Source organism: Psittacula echo (genome assembly GCF_963264785.1).
Source record: "Psittacula echo genome assembly, chromosome: 2".
Taxonomy (NCBI): Eukaryota; Metazoa; Chordata; class Aves; order Psittaciformes; family Psittacidae; genus Psittacula; species Psittacula echo.
The window spans coordinates 4,003,900-4,029,344 of record NC_137737.1 but is presented as its reverse complement, the minus strand read 5'-3'; the positions used below and the strand labels follow the sequence as shown (position 1 = coordinate 4,029,344).

The 25,445-nt window shown below is 43.7% G+C and overlaps 1 protein-coding gene across 1 annotated transcript in view; it reads right to left on the bottom strand.

Annotated features, from left to right (window-relative positions):
* Window positions 1-25,445, bottom strand: part of SH3BP5 (SH3 domain binding protein 5) — a gene marked incomplete at its 5' end in the record, with an annotated part of 50,623 nt that overhangs the window by 9,694 nt on the left and 15,484 nt on the right. Inside the window, one exon of the mRNA XM_080639341.1 lies at window positions 7,345-7,509. Within this exon, the coding sequence (XP_080495467.1) occupies window positions 7,345-7,509 (165 nt within the window). The remainder of the gene's footprint in view (window positions 1-7,344; window positions 7,510-25,445) is intronic.

Below are 25,445 nucleotides of genomic sequence, written 5' to 3'. Positions count from 1 at the left end.
TGCCAGTGCTCAATTAAATGTCGATCCCTCACATCCATTCCAGGGGCAAAATTAACATCAACTGTGACGCGTGGGATGAACCACATCAGTACTGCCAGCATCAGGGTCATGAAGCCAGGTCAGGCATCCAGTATTGACTTGATTTTGCCCATCTTTCATATCGAACATTGCAGAAATGCTGAACCCTGCAGAACTGGGATTAGAGGGTGACAGACTGCAAACACCTCTCAGTATCTGACAAAATAAGTCATTTGCTGCCAGCCACATGTACCCATGTTCAGCACCCTTCCCAAAACAAAAAAGACTGCATACTTCATCCGTCTGGGAAATCAGCGATGCAAGGAAAAACATCTTCTCCCACTCTCTTGTTTTCCTATGGGACGTTCTGTCATCACACATTACCCACACAAGTCTGTGCAGAGGCCAGGGGCAACCTGTTTCCTTTCCCCCAGGACAGCAGCTCGGGGTGCATGCCTAAGGCTGAGGACAATACCTGGATGATCGTGAGGTATCTGTGGAGATCCATCACCTGCCAAGATGCATTTCATTGAGACAAGAAACAATAAAAGGACAATCCACCCCTCACAAAAGCCAAAGGCCCTACTAAAAGGCCTTTAAGTACAGAAGCTGTCCATCAGGGCAGGTGGACAGAACCAGACACAGCAAACCACGCTGCCACCTCTGCACCTGGGAGGTTCATTGGAAGACCAGCTAGGGAAACCGCTCACCTATTGAAAAGGTCTTACTTAAAAGACGATTGACACTGCTTGTGTAAGTGAGAAGTACTTTTAATCAGACCTCATAATACAGTTGGGGACCCGTAAACAAGCTTTTGGTCGCAGTCATCAAGTAAGCTGTTTTGTCAATGAGCTTCTACCACCGACCTTGCCTTGCTGATGCTCCTAAGCCATCACAGATGCAACAGCATCGCTTTGAAACAGGCAGAGATATAAGTGAGGATGACACCTCTTCAGATTAAGACGGCTCAAGACACACCTCTCCTTGTTACTTAGTGCCTGCCATTCATACCCTTAGGGCAAGCAGGAGACCACTCTTACACAAAACCACCCAAAACAGGTGAACTTCCAGGATGCCCACAATTTCACCAGACATTCCCATAGCTCTGTCCTTAATTACCAGATTGAGTTCTGCCTGGAAGAGGTGCTCTCCCAAAGCAGCACAGGCTACAAAAAACCCAAAACAGGTATCAACTGATTCCTCTTCTCTCCTCCCTCCCCTCTATTTCCAACCCAGCTGTCTGGGAAAGGAAGGTTAGTGTAGAGTATGCATTTTTAGTGAATAAATCTGAACTAGTAGCTTTGTTCCCCAAAAGAGATTTGCATGACCTGAACTCAAAGATGGACTCCAGGCAATATTTCAGTGATAATGGATGCAAAAGGAACATGCAGCAGTGAAATGAAGCAAAGCTGACCATCTAAGCCAGAGAATTACTCCTGAGAACGGTTGGGTTTTTTTCCCCCCTGAAAAATAGAAATTGATGGCTCTTCTAGGGGAAGAATGGTAAATAAAAGATGTAAGGAGCAATGCAAGATTAGCAAACCAGGAGGACAGAATCAACAACACAGGAGACTTCATTTAACCCCCGCATTTCCAGGGTAAAGGGACAGACACATTAGGATAGGGAAGGATGCAGATATTTTTGTTGTTTCTTTCACAGACTTCTCTTCTCCCCCCCTTTTTCTCCAAGTATTGCTGTCTGCAGGAAGTATCTCTTCTCCCTACACCACGAAAGCACCCACGCATTGTACAGTGACAGATGGTGTAATATCAAAGGGAGCTTCACAAGCCAAATTGAACCAAGAGGGAGCATGCCTCCTCCCTCTTCGCTCTCCCCTCATCCATTCCTTTTTAACATTGCTCATGATCAAGAGCCAAAACATTTCTTCTCCCTGCCAGAATTCATGAACCAAACATGTCTCAGGAAACACTGTAAAAGCAGATTGCATCGGCAATTAGAAATCAGCGATTCCTCTTGAAATTCATAGAGGAGCTTCCTTTCTCCTCCAGCGTGTCTGAAACTTGACGTAACCCATCTGTGAGCACTTTCCTTTTGTACACGTGTATGAGTGATTTTCAACACGAATACAAATGTGAAGATCTCTCTCCTTCATCCCCCCAGAATTCTCCATCCTTTGGCCTTTCCATAGGCCTGCTCTCTGCATCCCAACCTGCAGCATTATAACTCAAGGTACTTGCAGGTAGGAACACACTTCCCAAAAACATTTTCTCCACATTTTAAAGGCAAACTATAAATACCAAAAATCTGGTAAGCCAGCGGCTAACAATAAACAGTGCTTTTCTTCTCCAGGCAGCTTAAGAGCTCATCAAACCTGTCTACATGATGATATTTCCATTATAATCAATAGAGAATTCATCTGACAATGAATTTGCCCCTCTGGTCACGTGAATTGTTCTCCAGACACCATCAACTTATTGAACAGACCTCCTTTGATTATAATGGAAGTTTAGGCAAGTAACTGGGACATACAAAATCATGTCCAAGACACCTGAAGCTGACGAGCTAAATGCCAGCCTATGTGTCATTACACTTACCTGAGATCTGGAGAGAAACAGACACCTAGGGAAAAAGGCACAGGAATATACCCAAAAATACATACCAAGTTAAGAGTAGAAGCAGGTAAAGCAGCTGCCTGACTTGCAGGATCAGATCACAGTCCTGTGCTTCCCTGTGTCAACACATATCTCAAGCGCAGACATTCACAGGGCTTAGTTGCATCTTAGAAGGCAGGCCACCTCCTATTTAGGCACCCAGCTTCCTTTGGAAACATAGCTCAAACTGCAAGGTCAAAAAAATCACTGGGTTCTCACTGTAACCTGTTCCTGCCAGTCCTGTCTGCTCTGCAAACAAAAACACCTTCCAAATGTTCTGCTTCCAGCCCACCTGTGATAAGCAGAATTTCAGTAACTTCCATTTCGCATCAGTTTAAGTATATGATTTTCTGTATCAGTGGCTACAAAAGGTTTGTTTGCAGTAACCCATTAGGCTGTTGTGTTCCAAATAGTCTTAATAGCCTTTCAGTCTATGAAGAAATCCAAACATACAACCCTTATCTCCATTTCCTCCCAGTGAGGGTCTGCAAACAGCATTTCCCATTTGATACTCTGGAACCCAAGTCTTTGTCCACATCCATTGGATAAAGTGCAAAAGTAACCTGGCAGTATTTCCATACATGCCTATATATATACACACACACACATATATATATAAAAATTCAATGTCTGATTTGTTCTCTTGCCCACCCTTTTCCTTTGTGCACTCTGCTTGCATAAAGCATAAACCCAACCTACTACAAGGCCTGGGTTTTGTTCCAAATTCCAGATTAATTTAAGAGTCTGCAACCTCTGCCTAAGAACAGCAAATAAAACCACTCTATTCTTGCTTCAAAATCCTATCAATAGAGAAACAAATTAATTAGTAGCCCACTTCTAACATTTGGCACAGAAGTGCTTTTCTGCTCTTGATGCATTGCTGTAGAAGGCCCAGTGCAAGATTATTCTCTGCCCAATGCAACTGCCATTTATAAATACATACAAAAAGCTAGCAAATCCAAACAACTTGAGTGCAAAAACTTTCCCCAACAGTGATTTCATAGGTAGAAATAGAGGAATTCTATTTCTTAACCCTCAGAAACAGTTTTTTTTCCAGTAGTAATTTCTAGTGTAATTAATAGTTAACAATCCGAGTTAACAGGCAACACTGTGGCAGTCAAGGAGAACTTCTGTTCTAGGAGATCTTATCCTCCAACCTGTTTTCATTCACAGCTTGGTAGGGAATGATGATGGCTTCTGCTCCTCCAGATCCCTATTATTCTGCTTTCCTCACTGAACACCAAGCACCTCACTAACTGCATGCACTGAAACCAAGAAAGAATTCACTCTGCTCCTAAAGAAGATACAAAACTCAGCCAGGGGCTCCAAACAGGCTCATGCTGGGTCTGTTCAGTCAGGATTTCCAAGAGCATTTTCACCCTCCTTAGCTCTGGCCCCAGTCTTAAGACCTCCAAGTGTGGCCAATGAAAAATACCAACCAAACTTCCATGTAACTCTTCCAAACCTGTCTGTACCCTGGCAAGGTGCAGGTCACTGCTTTCTGGGAACTGACCTTACTCAGGCTATTTTAAGCACCAGGAAGAATTGGGAAACACACTTCGCATTCAAGGAGCCACCAGCTGCTCTATACAATCCAATCCGTGCCTGCAAGGTGTTATAACTGCAGTAAATAAACCTAAGGTTCCTATTTACTGTGCAGCTATAGCCATTATGGCTTGGATCAGCCCACCAACAAGCAAATATTCTTCATTTAGTGATGATATCGTATCAACACCAGCAACAGGACTCCATCAAACACTGCCAGCAGCCCTCTTCTGCTCTAAATCACTGGGTTTGCCCATCTCAGGTGGACTCCTCTTGCAGACGGTCAGGGAAGAATTTCAGGTTGGAGAAGGACACAGGGATCCCCTTGAAATATCCAAGGAAAAGAGGAATCCATTTGAACTCTCAAAATTGCTGGCATTTCCCAACCCAACAGAAAATATTCATTATGCCAGTTAGAGGCAGCTGATTTCATGGTTGTTATCACCCCTCACATCTGGTGATGATCGCATCAGTTCACCAGTCAGGAGCTGTAGGCAACTCCTTAGATGCTTCTAGTTTTCTCACCTACCTATTCTAAGAACCAAAAATTGTGTATGCATATATAGACTTTGCTCTCATTGAACAGGGATACCAACGATGCGCTGCTGAAAACTACACTGAGAGCAATGGGCAGCGGGACTTTCAAACACTGGGATACACATTGAGGGAAAGTCACCTGGTTGGTCAACACCAGGGGATCCGCCAACAGGGCTGGCCCAGCTGAATCAGAACATTTATGTACCATAGTGGGTGATAAAGTTCCCATGGTGCACATAAAGAATCTGCTGAGGAAAAGTCTGGGTCATTCCTGCCTTGGACAAAGGCAAGCCCATTCGTGGGATTGCTTTTGCTCAAGGACCTGCGAGAAATTAGTGGGTAATGTGGGAGGATGAAGAAATCCGATGTGTACCTCAAAGGGGATTTAATTTGGGGTAAAACCAGCAAATTATATGAGCTCAATTATACGCTATATAACACTCATGCGGCAGCTAAATGCCCACCTCCATCACTCCAGACTTTGAAAAGAAGCTATGTGCTGTCATGATCATCAGCAGAGACTAAAGTCATGGGAAAAGCCAGCAGCAGCAGCAGGACTCTCCCAAAACCGTCCTCAGGTCACCACTGACTGACCCTGACTTCCCTCCGACCATCACCCCAACAAACAATGAACTTTGAGGAGACCGGATGAGCTCAGCAGTGACCAGACGAGTTTGGCAGTATCATCAGCAGGCAACAATCCAACACTACACACTGTCCCTCCTGCCCTGAAAGACTGTTACAAGAAATGGAGCCCGACATCATGGACTGAATGAATTCAGCAAACTTTATAGGGATGGTCCATGAACTAAGGAATGATATCTGTCTGTGTGTATATATATATATATATATGCGTGTATATATATATATATATATATATAAAAAGAGATCGATCTCAAAATACAAAAAAGTGATGGGCATATTGAAAACTGTGGGATCTGAGCATGATGTGAATGGTATGGAATAAAGGGTGGATACTGCCCCGGGTTCAGCTGTAATAATATTTTTACTCCCTAGTAGCTGGTGCAGTGCTGTGTTTTCAACTTTAGTCTGACAACAGTGCTGCTAACACACCCAGGTTTTAGCTGTTGCTCAGTAGCACTTACCCTGTTCAAGGACTTTTCAGTCTCATGCTCTGCCAGTGAGCACAAGAAACTGGGAGGATGTAGAGACAGGATCCATGACCCAAACTAGCCAAAGGGGTATTCCATACCACAGCACGTCATGCCCAGTATAGAAACTGGGGGGAGTCACCTGGGAGGCCCAGATCGCTGCTTAGATGGGGCTGGGTAGCAGTCGGTGGGTGATGAGCAATTGCATTGTGCATCACTTGTGTTTATTATTTTCTTTTCCCCTTTTAGTTTTATATTCTCTCCCCTTATCATTATTAGCAGTAGTAGTACTAGACTGTTCTTCAGTTATTGGACTCTTCTTATCTCAACCCATGGGGTTTACATTCTTTCAATTCTCCTCCCCATTCCTCCTCGGGAGGGAGAAAGCAGGGGGGATGTGAGCAGGCGGCTGCATGGTGCTGAATTACCAGCTGGGTTTAAACCATGACAAACAGGGATCCCAACAAGGGATAACGGCAGCTGCTGGTGACCTGGCACACACACACTGATAAGGTGGGGCTCCCTTCAGAAAGACCTAATGCTAACAGGGACAGTAACACAAACGATACCCTGGAGTTTGCTTTCTCTTTGTAATATATTCCAGGTTTTCCATCTCTCCCCTACGCACAGCCAGCATCCTTTTTGTTCCCTGTTTCTTCATCAGGCAGCTGGTTTTTAGAATTCACTCTGAAATAGAAGCTTTCTTATAACTGAGAAGCTTCTGCAACAGAACAGAGCTACTGCATTGAGAATTGAGAGACAATACAAACATTGTATGGCACACTAGCGTATTTGGAATAGCAAGCTCAACTTCACTGCCATATTAAGGGAAATCTCTGACAGAACAAAGGTTTTTAACTTCAATTTTTGATTCTTTCATGTTAAAAAGAATATTTCTGCCTTTTCAATGAATACCACCTTTCATTGTTTGATGGCGCATCCTTTCTGTAGATTTAGAAAGACTTTATAAAGGAGGTAAGACCTTGTCTAAATTTGGAAGGTACTTCAGGATAGAGCAGTATGCAAGCTTAAAATGCAGCACACATCTTGAGCAATTCTACATTCAAACACGTTTCTGAAGCAAAGTGCCTTGTTCAACTGACCCCGTAATAAGAACATGCTATACTGAAATTGGAGCATGTCTCTGTTTTTCCAGAGTAAAAGTTTCCATAACACATGCATTCAGGAATAGGCATCCCTACGCAATTAGCCTGGTATAACTCCAAATGCAGGTATGCCTTAAGACACTGTTTATCCCTATTACATAGATGGCAATTTTTTCTTTAGAGAGCTACTTCACTAGCTATTAGCACAGGCAGATAGGGAACCAGTTGTCTCAGTAGCAGCCCAAAGCACAAATCACTTAACCTTAGGCTTCACGATTTTCTGTAGCTTAATTCCCTACAAAACTGTGTATCTGGACCAACAGGAAAAAGTGGCCTTTCATAAACTCAGCCTCATGCACCACAGAAGAACACAAAACACAGAAAAGACAGATGCTGCGGCAAGTCTGTGTTACCCTCTGAGTCGCATGGTTGAGCATCTCTTGCCAGGCAGAGTCAAACTGACGTTTGTCATCTTCCAGTAGCCTCTGCTCAGCAAGCGAAATGGTCTCTTTGGCAGCACGCAGCACTTCAGTGGCCCTCTGAAAATCCTGAGTTGCCCTCTGAGCTTCCAGCTGTGCCTGAAAAACACAGAGAAGTTGGGATGAGAGATAAAGGAACGCTCTGGATCATGTTTAGAAGATCCACCACGCTAATCCAAGGACTTTAAAACCACCACGCCAGTGTTACGGCTTCCCAAACTTTTACTTGGAAGTGACACATATTCCCTCATTGGAGTAAGCACTGCTTATTACCCACCCAACTGGGTAATTTGCAAAGAACTGTCCATAATCAAAACCCACAGAGCTAGTTGCCTACAAAGAAGCACCTACTGGAAAGATAACTACCTTATGAGGTAGGTTTAATCACTGAGAAACAAAAGCAAAACACAATAGCAAGCTTGTGGCGTGTCAAGAATACCTTGAGAATGGCACTCCCTGGATGTAGTCGGGGTGGGTTTTTACCTGGTGTACCATTAATCATGCTGAGGAGACATTCTGGCAGTGTTACATGGCTGTAAGCCTCAAAACAAGGTTTTTCTGAGGTGCCTGCTGACTGTGAGGACTTTGCTCTCACTGATTCCTACTGGTGCTGCAAGTCCACAGTACATGGACAGGAAGGTAACCAAGGAATCTACACTGCATGTAAACCACTGATAAAGGCCCTGCTAAGTCCTTTGGAAAGTGCTGCTTCTTTTCACCAATATAACACAAAGCTTGAGTTTGAAGGAAACCCTGTCAAGTGTCTGCATGGAAGCAGGGATAAACAGAGGCTTCTGGTGAACTCTACGGTTCCTGCTGTGAGATCAGACTTGTCCAAAACAACATATGACCTTCCCAGCAAAGCAGGCACAGCTTAGAATCAATGAACTGTGATCTCTTTTATTCCAGACCAGAACAAAATTCTCCAAGACACTGCATTTACAGACACCCTCACCTCTCCTGAAGGTTTTAACACAGCTCTCACAACACCCAAATCCCACTCTGAAGGGTCCTCAAGTAAAATGCTCACATCCCATTTTGGAGGCTGAAGCCACATCCATTTTTCATAGCTGAGCACCTCCAGGGTCCCTTAAGGCTGCAGCAGCACCAAAAGGGAGAGCAACCAATAAAGCAGAACTAAAGCCAGTCATACTGCAGATTTCAGTAGTACCATGGTGACAAGAGTCATCACAGAGTTCGGCAGTCTGCAGTGTTGCACCATAGTACCAGTGACAAGTTTTAAACGCTCAAAATTAGGTGATGCTACAAGAAACAGACAAAGAATATCCATAAACAAATCACCGGTATTGGCTGGGTTTCGGTTGGTTGGTTGATCAGATAAAAATGCCTTCTCTTTTTATAGCTGTCACTGAATGAGTAGCAATTTGAACATTCAGGCTTTCAAACATGCAGGTTTCACGTTGCTTTCCTCATCAGAAACTTTTACTTTCCAAAGCTTTTGTATTCATTTGCTGCCTCTTAACTATACCAGCACTTTACTGCCCTGTTGAGGTTGATACCCAAATACCTTGTTTAACTCAAAAGTAAAGTCTTCACCCAAACTTTCCTACATTATATATTTCAGAAATGTCTATTTAAAGGAGGATTTTGGAGCTATTTTGCAGTGAAACGCCACCCTTCAGACGTAAGCTTCACTTAACTGAACATCCAGCACCGTGAAGACAGTTTCAGTGATTTTTTTTTCTTTTTAAATAAACTGGAATTACCCAGTTTATACCTATGGGAAATGCCTTTGACCAGACATGGCTGACAGAACAGGATAATGGATAAAACTTTCATGTCATGATATACAGAGGAGTCATCTTAGGCTGAAACAGGGTAAAGGACTCTGACATACAGAATACTAAACTGAGGAAGATGAAGTCTTATGGGTAAAGGAAGAGGTTTTAGTGTGAAGAAATGGTGGCTATTTTGGAAGTGGCTAAAAGTCCCTGATACAAAGCAGGAAATAAGTAGAAAAATGGCGCATTTCTCCATCAAACAGCTGGCTACACCTCCTCAACACCAGCTGCACCAAATACATTTGAGCCACCAAGTTATTTGTAAAGGTGATGGAAAAAACCCTTCCCTCCCTGCCGCGTGCCAAGGAAGAGAGGCTCCTAAGTTAAACACAAGTCTCAAAAGGAAATAAAGCACACTAAGTTTCCCTCACTGGCTCCTGAAGTAGCAGAAGGCTCTTCTTACTTCCTTCCTCCTATCACACAGAGGTACTTCACCCCAGAGCGACCGTGGAAAAAATAGAACTTATGTGTCAGGGGTCCTTCAGCTACCAGCTAGGGAGGGAAACCAAAGTCATCACAGTCAGTGCAGTAATTTCCTTCCAACCAAGTTCCTTGATGCACTTCCTTCTGATGTGGCTGCTGATGTTTTCCACAGAAAAGAAATTCACCTAACCATGCCCTTTGCTGCTTTCAGGCAGCTCACACCATACTACCCTGCCAAAAGCCTTCATGAAGAGCCAGGGCATTGAAGTGTGCATTTCCATGCAGTATTGTACATCCCAAAGCAGCACGGAACTTCGGGCCAGTGTGAGTGGATGAACAGCATCCTGCATCATTCATAATGATGAATGATGTTAATTCATCATTAACACGGTCCCTTAAGAAGTCTAAGGGAAAACCCCCATACATTACATCTCCTCACCACCCCAGTCACCAGCTGCCCATTCCAAATGTATTAACACATTTTGTAAGTACAGAATAAGCCTGACTAAAGAATACTTTAATTTAGCATTAACTAAACCATGGTACCCACCAAGCACAGGAAACCCATCTGAGGAACTTGAAACAAGGCTCAACCTAAGCTTCCAACGATGGACACAGCAAGAGGCTTAATCTTAATCACCAAAATAACCTCTGCTGAATCCTCTGCAAATTCACAGCTTCTTTTTTACCTCCCAGTAACTCTGACCTATGCTAGTAAAGGGATCAAATGCAAATACAGACCCAAAGTTTTCCATAAAAATAGTTTGAGATGGGATTTTCAAAATGCAAGGCTCCAGTAAGAGCCAGCACCAAGTACTGCAGAACAGTGCTGGGGATGCTGGAAGAGCAGGACTAATCTTCAAGAAAGACCCTTTTGAGGGTCAAAAGAGCCAAGAGCCAAGTCCCAGTGACTTCCAGGCAATGATGCCGTCAAAGCCTTGCCCCAGTGAAGGCTTCAGCTCCACATCTGCTCCACTGCAGGATGAGCCCTGCCCATGCAAGAACCAACTTAGGGACACATGAAAACAGCCCGGCAAAACCACTCTCAGCAAAGGCAGAACTGCACCAGCAAGTAACAGCTTTCGAAACTCCAGTAAAACCAGGTCCCAGGGGCAATGTGAGCACAGGAGAAGAACAGTTTTCTCACCGTAACTGCATCAGTACTTGTAAGTTTCTGTTGGCACAGATACTGGGTCAGGGATCAACATCTAAGCCAGCAAAAAGTCTTCAGAGCATTAGGAACCGAGTTACTAAATCCCCATGGAAAACATTTAGTGGTAGCTTGCAGTACTAGTAGCTCGTCTGACGAAGCCTCTAAAGCACAACTGGCTGCACAGGGGAAAATGTTCTTTATGGTAAGAAAACCAGAAGCTAAATTGACAGTTCTGTTTGATTTCTACTGTCACCCATAGGACATTGAGAGATGAAGCTGTTAACAGGTAGGCCCATAACTCTGGCCACATTCAGCTTCATGCCTCGTAGCTGTGGGAGCAAATGGAAAACTGAAACAAAACCACAGTTAAATATTGTCTCCCAGCTCTATTTGTTGAACGCTACTCTGCAATGGCAGCTTGGAAACTTTTTTGGAATACAAAGTGCTTTTTGGTTTAAGTCAAAGAGTCCAAATAGCAATTTAGCTTCAACAGTTATCTGAGGTCAGTCTACAGTCTTTCAAGCAACTTACTGAAAGTCTGGGAAAGAAAAAAGCCAAATGCTAAGGTAAAGAATGACACATTAGTCATCAGAGAAACATCAACGGGTTTGTGGCTTTGCCAATGCGAAAAGGGATACACAAACACTTTAGTTGGTACAGTTATCCAGTAATTAGCCTTCATTTAAAACTCCCTCCAGCATGTACAAGTTGTTCTGCACCATCACAGGCAGACTGCTCTCACGCTCTCCTTCTCAAGCCTGCAGATCACTCAGTTTGATGGAAGAGAAAGTAGCCATGTTCTTCATGTGCTTTTAAAACCATAACGAACAACAGGAGCTCACATCTCCATCCAACCTCCTGACGCTGTATATGAACTTCATTATTTTAGACAGTGGCTGTTTCTCTCAAAAGAGCAGAATTCAAGACTCAAACGACGAGCTGAAAACTAGGTTATTTTGCTTTCAAGCACAAACTGGTGTTTGAGTTGAGAGAGGTTTAGCCTACAGTAGCACAAAGGAAAATGTACTAGATGATGATGGAGGTTGGAGGCAAATGGGATGTCAACTTTCTGCCTGCCAACCTTATCGCTCATGGATGCTTGATGGAGTCTACCTGATAGAGAAGTGAGCATCTCTTTCAAAAACACCAGAAGGAGCCAGGCCACTGAAACCCTTTATTGCAAATGATGAAGCCTTGACACCTTGAGAACTGGGGAACCTGTGCTCCTGCTCCCACTGCCACAATGACAAGGAGCAAATGGTGCCTCATCACCAGTGCTTTTTGCCAGGGAGCTCGACTGAATGTCTTCACAACTGCAGACCCCCTACTACTGTAAAACATAAAATGGGATGCCTTGAGAAATGCAGTTAAGCAGCCACAGAGATCTCAGCTAAGGAGAATCCCACCGTCACAGCAGCCTCTAACACATGCCATCTACACAGCACACCAACTCTTTTTGCCACTGTGTTCATCCCTCCTCCACAGCCCAGCACTCTGCAAGCAACCTGCTACAAACAAGTCTCCCACAACAGTAAATCACTTCCCTACAACAAACAGCACGCTCAAGTCCTGCTCTGCTCACCCAGTCCCCTCCTCTCCACCTCTCCTCATGGCCAAGAGCCTTCTCTTTACCACTATCCACCCTGTGCTCTCTCACCAGCTCATCTGCCGCTCACCGCCCTGGCTCTGATGCTCACAGACCCAGACTTCCCAGCCAGCTCCCAAAGAAGCAGAGGTGACACACAGAGGCAAATGGAGCACTGCAGTATAAAACAGGTCAACTTTTAAAATGAACAATGAAGTCAAATTAAAGGGGTACTGGAAGGCTATTAATGCAAGCTGTTACTGAAAGGAGCTCAGTCCTAACAAATACCTTTTGGGGGGATAAAAGCTGTGCCCTCATGGGCAACCCTCTGCTTCGTCTACACAGGGCTGTGCATAGAAGGGAGCTGGGCACAGCAGCTGGTTGTGTTATTAACTAAAGATAGCGATGAAAACAAACTGCCAGGCCATGGTTAAGCTAATTGAAGAAAACAATCCAGGCACTTTTAAAAGCATGGTCATTCTTCTGCAGTTGGCAGCAGCGTACAGATGGGTTTTCAGGCCTGCACAGACACATCTGCTTGTCCACTTTCAAAGCAGAAAACCCTGTACTCTCTAATTACAAAATACAATTTTCTGTTTAGTCCACGTAGCTTTTATTGCCCCAATCCCCCTTTGCAGTCAGAGCCCCTGCCCAGCTGACATAATAGAGGATTTTTCTCACCCTACCATACAAAGCTTGAACCTTCAGTATTAACATCAACCAAGACTTCTCTTCTTCATTTCATTTACCTCTGATTTTTGTTTCTCCCTCCCCGGTTATACAGGACTGCACAATATCACTGACACAAAAAAACACAGTGCAACACAGCTAGAGCAGGTTAGCTGACATCTAATATACCCTGACACCTAATACAACGCTCTAATATACTGCTCAGCCTCTGATACGTGCTCTGACCTGTGAGCACATGCACACACCTAAGAGCCAAGCCAGACTGCCAGAAATAGAAGCAGAGGGTACATGTTGTAGGGCCAAGACTGCTACTGAATTTCACCCCTCAGGCAGCCTCCCTCACCAGGGGACCAGGACCACAAGTGTTGATGAATTCGTGAAAAGGGCATCGCTAACACAACAGGCAAATGTCCCATTAGAAACAGCAGATATATGAAAATAACTAAGAACAGTTATTTTCAAGTATTTACAAAACTGGCTTCTCATCTGTCCAGGTGAACCTACCTCATCCTGTACGTGCATCTCTGTATTATTGCCAATAGAAGGCATGAATAATCTCTGTTTCTAAAAATCACTGTAAGCTGAAGCATGATGGAAACACACAGCTGCTGCTCAGAACAAGGCGCTGGCACCCCACATGCTGACCCAAGGCTTTTGCTCTAAAAGGCACTTGTTTGTCACTGTGAAACCAATGTCTCTCCCACTCGGTAATCTTTAAAACAATAGTTTAATTGCTAGCAGCAAACACATGCTTGCGTACTACCATATACACAATGATTAACTGTGTTCCAGTCCCACTCTTCAGAAGGAAGCAAGTTTCAGATGTTTCCATTCTGGCCCCCTCTCATTCTTTTAACAACATCCCACGGTTAATTTGCTGTGCAAAGTACAACATGAAGCCTGTTTTAAAACAGGAACTTTCCTCCATCAGTCACCCACCAGAGTTGCTGTAGCACTGCCTGTCTCCGGGGATTACCCTGATCACAGTGACTGCACTGCAGCATCCTGAACTAGCTTCTGGCAGGGATGAGGACAGCAGGATCACAACTCATTGACCAAGGCATACTTGTCTTACCCACCACTGCAGTGAAGTCAATAATTCAGAAGCCTACAAGGTGAAGGCAGGTAAGTGCTCGCTGCAGCATTCACAGTAACTAGCAGCTGAATGCTGCTGGTTTGGCTCCAGTTTTCTTCAACCTGTTTCAATGCAGCTGGTAGCCAGTAACAAGAACAGCAGCCTGGATATCAACACAAGAGCTTGTAATGCTCAACATCCAAATAACTATCTTGATACCAGCACAGCTACACCCCCAGCAAATCTGGGGATGATACTAAGTTAGAGGAGATGATTGAAAAGGAAAATGCAGAACCTCAACCCAGATGGACTTTGTGAAACTCGACTGCACCAAGAGAAACCTCACAAAGCTCAACAAGGAAAAGTGTATAGTCCTGTACCTGGGGTGGAATAATCCCATGATCAGCACAAATAGGACGATCAGCCCTGTGTGTTACATCTCAGGCTGAGAAAGTTGAAAAGGCGAACTCCTGTAAGACAAACCATGTCCTAGGCTACATTAAGAGGGCCACGGCTGGCCAATCATGGGAAGTTATCATTCCTTCCAACTCAGTGCTCGTGAGGTTGCACACTGAATACACGTCCCAGCCCTCCGATGCAAAAGGGATGTCAAGGCAGGGTCCAGAGGCCTACAAAGAGTGCAAGGGATGTGGACCTTTTTAGTCTAGCAAGGAAGAGACTGAGGAGTACTCTAAGCTAATTGACTGCCAGCTAAAAATTGAAGGGGAGCTGCAAAGATGACAGAAGTCAAACAACGTTTCTCAGCAGTATTGGATGGTGTAACATGAAGCAACAGCCACAGGCAGCAGCTTGGATGTTCAGGTTGCCCATTAAAAAAGTCTTTCTTACCAGGACGGCAGCATGACCCACGGACAGGTTACAAATCTCCATCCCTGGAGGTTTTCAAGACTTAGCAAAGGCATAGTTGATGCAATCCATCAATGGTGACAGTCCCACTTTGAGCAGGTGGCTGGGTACAGAGGTCCTGTACAAGCAGCACTTCCATCAAACACCAACATTTTGTCTTACTGTTCCTCAAAAACCAAAGAACATAGCTGCAAGAACTTAGCTGCGATGCTGAATGCTCTGCTAGATTCCATGCACTTCTTTTCTGGAATGATCAGACAAGTGGTGCAGTTGTGGGGGTAGAAGTTTTGTTTGCTTTTGAAGTTCCATGATCCTCCTTTCCATTCTCTTTGCAGACTAAAATCTCCAAGCCAAACCAGAACTGAGAGGTAGCAAATAAAACCGAACCTGAAACCCCTCCTTCCTATAGACCATGTACAGGGTTTTATAAACAATTATAAAATCCAAAGCCTTGGGAGTGACCTCATTTTGGCAGATCTATGAAGCTTTGCGAGCTATATACTAATCTGTGATGGCTGTTTGCATTATTGGCAGAAAATATAGCCTCTTGAGCCTGAAACACCTTTGTATTCTTAAAGCAGTTCATTGAAAAGCTATAAAAAGGTACATGGGTTAAATTTGGCTAATACAACAATCAGATGTCACTTAGTCTCTGCTTTTGATTAGGTGTCTTGTTCTTGTGCTGGGTGGTTTTGGGCCCATCCATGCATCCACCCCATCTCTCCTAACAGCTTCAGTGTCATGGAACTGACCTCACCCCAGCTCTGCTTCATCTTCCTGCTAAACCTGTAGTCTATAAAAAGGTTGAAGAAATAAGAGCAGACCTACAAAGCATGTTGAGAGACATCGAGCTCTGTGCTAAAGTTAGGTGATATATGTAACTCCCTTAAGAGAGGATCACAAGCCATGTTCCAAGAAGCAAAAAGCTCAGGGCACAACCAGCAGCTCACTTCCTTAGCTGCTTCTATTACCACAGTACAGACAGCTCATCTCCTCAAAGATAATGCCACCTCCCTTCTTTAGGAGCTACATAAGGAAATGAGGAAGAAAATACCTAAACATATGATTTTCTTAAATGCTGTTAGGATGAATCCTGGACTGGACCAAACAATCAGCTGCCACCCCTTCTCTGTTGGCTCCCATCTAGGCGTTACACTAGGATCTCGTGAAACAAAGGCAAGAATATGATCTCCGGGCCAATCATGGCCTTCAGGCATTTCAAACCTACTGAAGTCCTCACTGGTTTTAAATGATCGAGCTCCTTGCATTACAGGAGTAGGGAGATGATGCTTGTTTGGGCACAGAGATTGTATGGGAGATACAATTCCATACAAGCCTTTTGGTTCTCCCTCACTTTTCATGAGGTTGTTGCAAGATGCTGGTCTACTTGGAGTTACTCACACTAACAAGTCTATGGCACCAGAATATGACAAATTGTACATCCTAATAGCATCCAGACGCAGCCTTCTTGGGTGTTCACTGCCACCTGCTTGTTAGCTGTGCATTTGTTTGTGGCCAAAATTATAAAGCTGATGCCTTCTGGAAGAAGGGATCACAGAATCCCAGACTGGTTTGGGTTGAAGGGACCTTAAAGCTCATCCAGTTCCAACCCGCTGCCATGGGCAGGGACACCTCACACTAGAGCAGGTTGCTCCAAGCCCCTGTGTCCAACCTGGCCAGGGATGGGGCAGCCACAGCTTCTCTGGGCACCCTGTGCCAGCGCCTCAGCACCCTCACAGGGAAGAACTTCTGCCTTAGATCTAACCTGAACTTCCCCTGTTTCAGTCTGAACCCATCACCCCTTGTCCTATCACTACAGTCCCTGATGAAGAGTCCCTCTCCAGCATCCTTGTAGCCCCTTCAGCACCCTGAGGTCTCCACGCTGTCCAGGTTTTTCTCGCCAATGTAAAATTTAAGAGAGAAAAATATGAAGCTAATCCTCCCCCAAATATGCACCTGCATTCTGAGACCTTAGGCAGGGACCCAGTCCAGGGTTTACAGCCGGTTTCTAGGTTTACAGAGGCTCTACATGCTCATCTGTACCTGGCAGCAGCCTCCTTTGCTGAAATCAAATATAGAAGGAAGGAACAAACTCCCACAAATACACCCTGCAAGATGTACAGTGCCTGCCTGAGTGGATTTTGCTATTTATCTAAGATAACGAATGTTTGGCACATACAGATGCAACAGATATATTCAGGAGAAACACCAGATTGTTGTCTCACCTTACTGCCGCCAAAGCAGTGAATGTTTGGAAGTAGAAGTTTCCAGAGGACTGGCAAGGGAATTGGCAGCCTGGTTTTGAATGCACATCTTGTGCAAGCGTGCATACTGCCATAAGCTAAGACAAGGTGTGTGGGTAGGAGTTTCACCCGGGTGATGGGCTGTTCTGGACGTGTTCTCCCAGTTCCCAGAAAGCCTCACACCCATCAGCAACTGCCTATCCTCAGGAGCAGGGACATGCTCTGGAGAAAGGGCCCAGGCTACCTGACTGCATGCTCACAGCTGCTTCTGAGACAGTCATTTCCCAAGGGACCTGTTGAAGCTAATTAATCACTTGACCCTGCACATTTGTCCCTAATGGAATTACATGACTCTACAGCGCATGTGAATAACAGGCTTGCTTCACTTAAGGGAAAGAGCTGTGGATGGTGTCCTGGACAAATGAAGGGCTAGGTCCATTCCTTGAAGGAAAGAGTCAAGGTAGCAGCAGGGGCAAAATTTCAATTCCGCTTCACAGCAATAAAATCCTCCCTTAAGAACAAGCCATTAGCACCCTTTACCAAGTGAAACAAAACACAAACCACCAAACATCAGGATCAGATGCAGCTGAAATGCCAGGCATTGCTTCCACATCCTGGCAGTTTCATATATTTTCTAACAGTAGAACTACAAGTTTGCTGCAATTAAGAGAGATGTTTCTAACAGAAACTGAGTCAAGGCAGAGCCATTCCCATGCATGCTACAGAGGAATCTGTATATAACTTATGATATTATAATAATAATAATATATATAAGTAATAAATAAAATATATATAAAATATATAAAAATATATAATATATAATATATATTTAAATAATAATAAATAAATATATAAATATATAATTTATAATTTGTAATAATATATAAAAAATAAAATATATATAAAATATATAAATATATATAATAATATAATAATATAATAATGATATAATTAATAATAATCTGTATATAACTTATGATATAATAATAATAATGATATGATAACTTATTATATAACTATAAATGAGGAATCTTCAGATAAGTTTTTCTAGCAAGAACAGACATAAATTCATACTGTTTCATACTAGAAGTCATAATGAAACACACCCAGAAGGCAGTAACCACCATTCATATCAGATTTGTTTTGGTGGCAGCCTCTAGCATAAGCATTTATCACTTTATAATAAACTCCCACCTATTTAGACCACTGCAAACCATAAAGATTGGGGTGGCTGAACAGCTTCCCCAAAGTTGCAAGACTCATGCTGCCTTCAAGCAGTCATCCCTGAGCAATTGACATACAAAACAGGTATATGGGATCTTGCCCTGACCTTGCTACTATTTTTAACAGATGATCCTCTCTGTGGCTTACAGTCTCTTTAAATAGTCTTTACTAGTGGCCAGCAAAGGCTGGGAGGGGAAACAGAGAGAACAAAGCAAAGTAATCCTTTCTTTAGATTACTGGGGTTTTAAATGCTGTAGATTCTGCTTTTGGAAATAGCTGTGCAAAGGAACACACAATCTAAACCTCTTGGTTTTTTCCAAACTGAAGAGGATACAAGTTGATGTTAACGAAATAGACAACAACAGTGGGAAAAGGAATTAATCTCTATTTTCACATCTCAGCATCCTTTGAGAACTGCTCACACCTTCTCACCAGTTCCAGCATCTGCCATTGCATCTGTGACTAACCATAGCAGCCAGACCACCTGTATCCCTTCTTTCTGCCTTAATCAGCTGACGTCTACCAAAAAAACCCCAAACTTCCCTTCCTTAGCCCTTCTCCTTGTTACTCCAAAGAACAGAGGGCATTTCTACACCAACTTACTCCAGTATTCCAATATTGAAGACCTACTTCCTCAACACTTCTAGTGTTTTACAACACAAGAAGAACAAGGAAAAACATTCTTGACAGGTAGGCAAAATAATTAGGTCATTGCATACTTGACAATTAATGGAGAGGAGGTTGGACAGTTAGCTGGCCTCATATTGCTGCCAGCCAGGTTAGCTAAGAGCCGATGGATGCTCTGTGGGACTGGAGAAGATGGGAGAAAGAGACACCAAAAAAAGAGTGATTCTTTTTTCCTCTCTTTTACATGAATTCTTCAAAACACTTAGATGAAAACTGTATTTTCTTCTTCTGGAAAGAAAAACAGAAGAGGGAAGAACCTCTAATTGACAGTGCACAGCTAACAAATTCACATAATAGAGCCCTCCAAGGCAAGTCTTGTACTAATGATGAGAAGACCAATTAGAGTTTTTGCATCACTAGCTCATACAAACTCATCACCCATCAACAGAATAGAGCTCACATAAAAAGAAAACATAGAATGTATAAATACCAACCCAAAATAAGTAGACCCGAGGCATAGAAAGCATAGACACAGGTAATCTAACTTTTAGAGGGGGATGGATATGCACAGGATTTATTGATACAGGTATTTCAACAATCAAGTGGATAAAAATTAGTTCCTACTGTCCAAAGATGCCAAGTGCATGGTATTTGCAGATGGTTTTACTACCGTTGCCACCTAGTTTGCAGAACATACAAGTAACAGAGCACTAAATATGAATCAGATAAAGGGCTTTTTTCAGGTCATCTGTGAAGTAGCAGCTGTTGCCTTTCTCAAACATGGGACAGATTTCCAGCTGCTCAGGATTAAGAGGGTAGAAACCTGCCAGTCACACTGACCTACTAGTGTGCATTAGCAGGGTTGATGGGAAGAGAAACACACTGAGGAGCTTTCCTCCACAGATCAGAATCTTTGGCTTAGCTTTCCAAATTCAACCAGGCAACATCTGTTACCTTCTCAGCAGTTTAAGGACAGCTACTCTGAGACACTCCAGTATCACACCGCTCAACCAGACGACAGAGCCAGAAAACAAATGTAAAACCAAGGTCTTAAACTTCAAGCAAATCAATAACACCACTAAGAAATCATCCAGGCAAACCCCAGCTGATTGACTCAGGTAAGTCTCACTGAGCTCCCTGCCTCTTGGGCTTCATCGCAACCTTGGTCTGAAGGAAAATGCAACAGAACCATAATATAAGACTGAAAATACAGCTTTCAGGCTTTGAGTATTCTGGTGGAGGAAATAGAATGCACCAAGCACAAGCTCCATCTGCCAACAGTGAAACACTGAGCATTACATCCCTGAACACAGGGTAGCAACTCATATGTGCTACTCACAGGGCTTCAATCACAACTGTGCAAACATGGTAAGAGTACAAGGGGCACTCCATCAGATTTTGAGTGTGGCACAACATTTTCTTTACTTAACCCAAAGTGCATCCTACTTTAGAAATAAAGTTTACAGAGGCCAATGGATTCCCTGGTGGAATTCCAGGAAGTGACTCCTCACCCTCAATAAAATTACTGATGTCAGATTCCTTTGCTTGGCTTATTTCCTCTTCAGATGGGTGCCTGACCCCACAGTCAGACATGTACCATGTAGAAAGGGAGATTAATATACTGAGAACGCCCCTTGGGGTCACAGCAATGGCAACTCCACATTTCACAAGAGGACTGATGTCACATCAGGGTGGTTTCCGATTTAATGATGTGTTTCGTAACGACAATAAAAAAAGGAAGAAAGAGTTGGAGGGAAGAAGGGGTTCAGGTCTAGAGCAGCTCCACAGGGAACAGAAAGGGAAAAAGGACACACAAAATGAGGCCATCAGGTACAACCCACAGACCTCATGCTTTATCATTTTGAGTACCACTATTTTGCATAGCTCAGAAATTTAATCTCTTTACCATTTCTCTACAGCACTGGGATCCCTGATTGCCCACACAGCAAGTTCTGTATCTCGTTTCCCTTTGAGCACCCCAGCTATCTCTTCCCAGGCAAAGCTTGCCTGCCTCCCTCCCTTCTGTGCCTGGCCTGCCCTAGCGCTGTGGCCATCATGTCAGCCTCCCTCACACAGACAAGTTTGTCGACCACTAACAGGTAAATCCCAGCTCAGGAAGGAGCTGCTTCCCTAACTCTGAGTGGCCTCTCAACCCCACCAGCCTTAGTGATCCAAACTCAAATCACAGCATGGTTGATTTACACATCTGGGGAGCAAAGCACTTCTCACACCATTCACGCCACCTTCCTAAACCAGTGATCATTACCTTTTCTATCCTCACACTATTGTGAGGCTCCCCGAGAGCCACCAGGGCAGCTGCAATACAGCATCTTCAACTAAAAGGGCAAACTATCAGCATAGGTAAACCACAAATAGCCTATATGGCCAGCCTGGACTGGTTACTGCAAATGGCTGGAGGAACAACATCCATGTAAAATCGTTTCTGCTTGCTCCCCCACCAGAAACATGAGTGGAAATACTCTTAGGAGCCTATGACAGTTACTGATCCCACACTGACAGAAGTTCTCATTTGATAAAAGGGGCACTTTTGCACACATCAGTGTCTAAGGCTTTCTCCATAGCAAGATGAACAAACTGTAGGAGAGACCAGAATTAACAGCCCATTAATGGCAGCGATAGTGAAGCACCAAACCATAGCCACAGAAAGCAGTCAAGTGCTCTGGGTGTTTGCTTTTCTTCTTCTGAAGTGGCTGGAAGGATTTGTAGTGAGTTTGTCAAAGTCAATTTTCAAGTTCCTGTATTCCTGCTTTCAAAACCTGAATCCATCAGACAGATTTTGGTTCCTAAACAGTTAACCAGAAACACTCCTTCAGGAAAGGTCAGTTGTTGTTCCACTGTAACTGTGATGATAATTTGACTTTTTACTATCTCCATAGCAAGCTGCCAAATGGGAATGCAGGTCTGTCACAGTTCTGCTGACACTTAGTTTTTGCTTCTCAAGTTTCCTCTCCCTCCACCAAAAAGCCAAGATAAGCTTACCTAATACTACAAATCAGTCTTAACTCCTTGTTAACGTGAGCATCAGGACTTGAGCTCATAAAAGTAGGATCAAAAAGAAGATTCCTTATGACATGTCTACCTGCAGTATACCAATGGATAGCACATTTAATGCCTGAGAACCAGAAGGAAAGATCTGGATATCCACCATGTTGGATCTGGACCCAGGAGCTGTCACTCACACTCCATGCTGTCCTCCTGTCCCCAGCAGAGCCAGCTGGTGCTGCAATCCAACTAGCTCTCACTCGCTGACCAGATTTGGATGGGAAACTTGGGTGCTGCAGGAAGTGACACTGGCAAGACCAGTTTCCAATTCCTAATTCATTTTTAAGGGTGATTGGCAGTTTTGAAGCTCCAACTTCTATGAATTTAAAAAGCTTTTGTCTAAGAAAGTTATCATCTGTAACTTTCCAGGCTTGCCATGCTACTTTCACACATCTCAAGCTGGACACTTAGAAACTGAGATGCAATGGCCACTTCGGAAAGCTTCATTCATTTATAGGCATGGCAGTCCTGAATACTATAAAGGATAGTATCTGTCTCATCTGCTGAGAAGACTCTTTCAAATAGGTAAGTGTGCTCTTATCTGCTTATACCCCTCCCACCTTCACAATCAAGTGGTTCAGTTTCACCTCATTTCCTGTTCTGCAAGATTACAGCAGCTCCTTTTCATCCTGGTTCACTCGGATATAAGATTCATTGAACCACTTGGTGCAGGATTCACCCGACAACTTTCAAACAACCCAAGATTCATTATCTAAACTTCCTCTGCGTTTAAGGAGGAGGGATGTATGTCAGAAGGCTTTTCACATGCACCTACCTCTCAACACTGATTACAGTCAGGAGAAGAGAAGCTGCATGTGGAACTCAGAGCAGCCTTCCAGTGTCTGAAGGGGGCTACAGGGATGCTGGAGAGGGACTCTTCATCAGGGACTGTAGCGATAGGACAAGGGGTGATGGGTTCAGACTGAAACAGGGGAAGTTCAGGTTAGATCTAAGGCAGAAGCTCTTCCCTGTGAGGGTGCTGAGGCGCTGGCACAGGGTGCCCAGAGAAGCTGTGGCTGCCCCATCCCTGGCGGTGTTCAAGGCCAGGTTGGACAGAGCCTTGGGCGACATCCTTTAGTGTGAGGTGCCTCTGTCATGGCAGGGGGTTGGAATAGGATGATCTTAAGGTCCTTTTTAACCTAAACCATTCTATGATTCTATGCGTACCCTTCAATATACTCCTGTCTGAACACTTGCTACAAATGGGTCCTAAGAGATACATATAGATGTGACCTAGCATAGATCTTTCATCTATTTTTGCCTGAAGCAAGTTTTCTGACACTCTTTCTTAAAAGCTAAATGAGGTGAGGCGAATATCACACAGCAAAACCATGTCCCTCCCAAATAAGCTCAGTACTAAAGCTGAGTAAAGCACCTGCACCTACTTTCAGCCTGAGCCAGTACTGGGGATTACAGCATAACTCCTCACTCTGTAAACTCCCCTGCTCATTCAAAGGAGCTAAAGCTTAATTAAAACCAACACTCCCAACACGGGTGAGGGTCACTACTAACACATGGTTTGTTTTACTTGCAAGGGTGAGCGGGAACACATTTATATCAAAATTTAATTTTTTTTCCAACAGAAACAAAGCAGAAAGACAAATCCTCCTGTTCACTTTGTCCCTGGGTTCACAAGCAATGACGTACACACAACAATGTTTTAATGGCACCCCTCACCCAATGACCCCGAAGTGCTTTTACTTCCCTCAATGAACTTGGCTTCACAGCAGCCTGACAGCTCCATTTTACATGGGAACTGAGAGGTGAAGTCATTTACCTCTGCCATGCAGCAACACAAAACCAGCTCCTACAGACTATCACCTGCTCAGACACTATTACACGGGCACTTTCCGCCCCAGCCCTGCAGAAGTCAACAGTGGCTTTAAGACACTCCTTAACTCAGAGGCTCAAGACCTGTTGTTTACATTATTAATGTTTCCTGGTAACGTCACCCTTCTCCTCTATCACCTTAGGGTGAGAAAAGTCTCGTTCTTCACCTAGCCATTCAGTGAAGCAGATTACTAGCAAATATCCCCCAACACCACCCCTCCACCCCCCCACAGGAAAACCCCACTACAATAACAAAAAAATAATAATTAAAAGAACCCATCAACCTAACAAATAGGTATGGGACAACTGATCTTCCCAACACCTGTAAACACCTGGACCACCTCCTGGATTAAAGGAATTTCATATTGTTGCAATGTAGTCATTGCTTGTGTACATATACAATACTCTGCTATATGCCAAGGTTCTTCCATTGACCGCACACATTATGGCATAAGTTAAAGAACAACATGAAAAGGCAGTTTGCCAAATGCAAAAAGGTTCTTGCTGCAGAAATACATTCAAAGTTGATTAAATAACAAATTTGGATTAAAAAGCTCCAAAACAGTAAGGTGTGCACCACAAGGCCCACTGCTACACCACATGAGGAATCACAATCAAGTTGTCTTGGCAGAATTTGCATGAAATCTACAGGGGCAAGAATATTAGCCACTTCAGTCTCAGCAAAAGCCAAATGCTACTGCTTTGATACCAACAGACAGCATCCTCATTCCCCACGCCACCACTTCAGAGGGCAAAGCACTCAAATCCTGGCACTAAGGGTCCATTGTTCTGTTAAAGCAAAGTTTCACCTTGAGGAAGGCCAAGTTGAAGCTCTCTGAGCATAAGTTAAACTAACAAGATGCTACAGGACTTATACATGGGAGAATCAATTTGTTTTGATTTCACCATCTTCTGCCAACACAGGATTGTACACGATGCAGATACGGGTGAGTAGACAAAAGCACTCAAGATCCTAAAGCTTCTCCAGGGAGCTACTTGAGTTGGGGGCCTGTTTTTTGCTGAGCTCACATCAGTGCCCTCATGCCTTTTTAATGGGTTTTATCTCAGTAGATGAAACAAGTATTTCCAGAAGAGAATCATGCTGGTGCCAGGTGAAATCAAGCTCCTTGATATGACTAAACACAGCTTGCATCAGGCCACTAACCCTACAACTGACACCTTAAATGCAAGGAACTCTGGAAAACTCCTGCATTTCTGCCAAACTAAATGTTATTAATTACGTAGTTCTTTATTCCCAGAAGACTTAATTTATAGGTCGTAATTTTACTTCCCTTTACTGAGAACAAAACTGAAGAGTTTACACTTCCCTTTCTCTTACAAGTACACAAGAACCTTGTGCCTGTGTTCTCAGAGGCAGCCTAATGGCTCTAAAATAAGCATAAAGACAGGAGGAAGAAGTCAGTCTTCATAGGCTAGATGTTTCTATAAACTT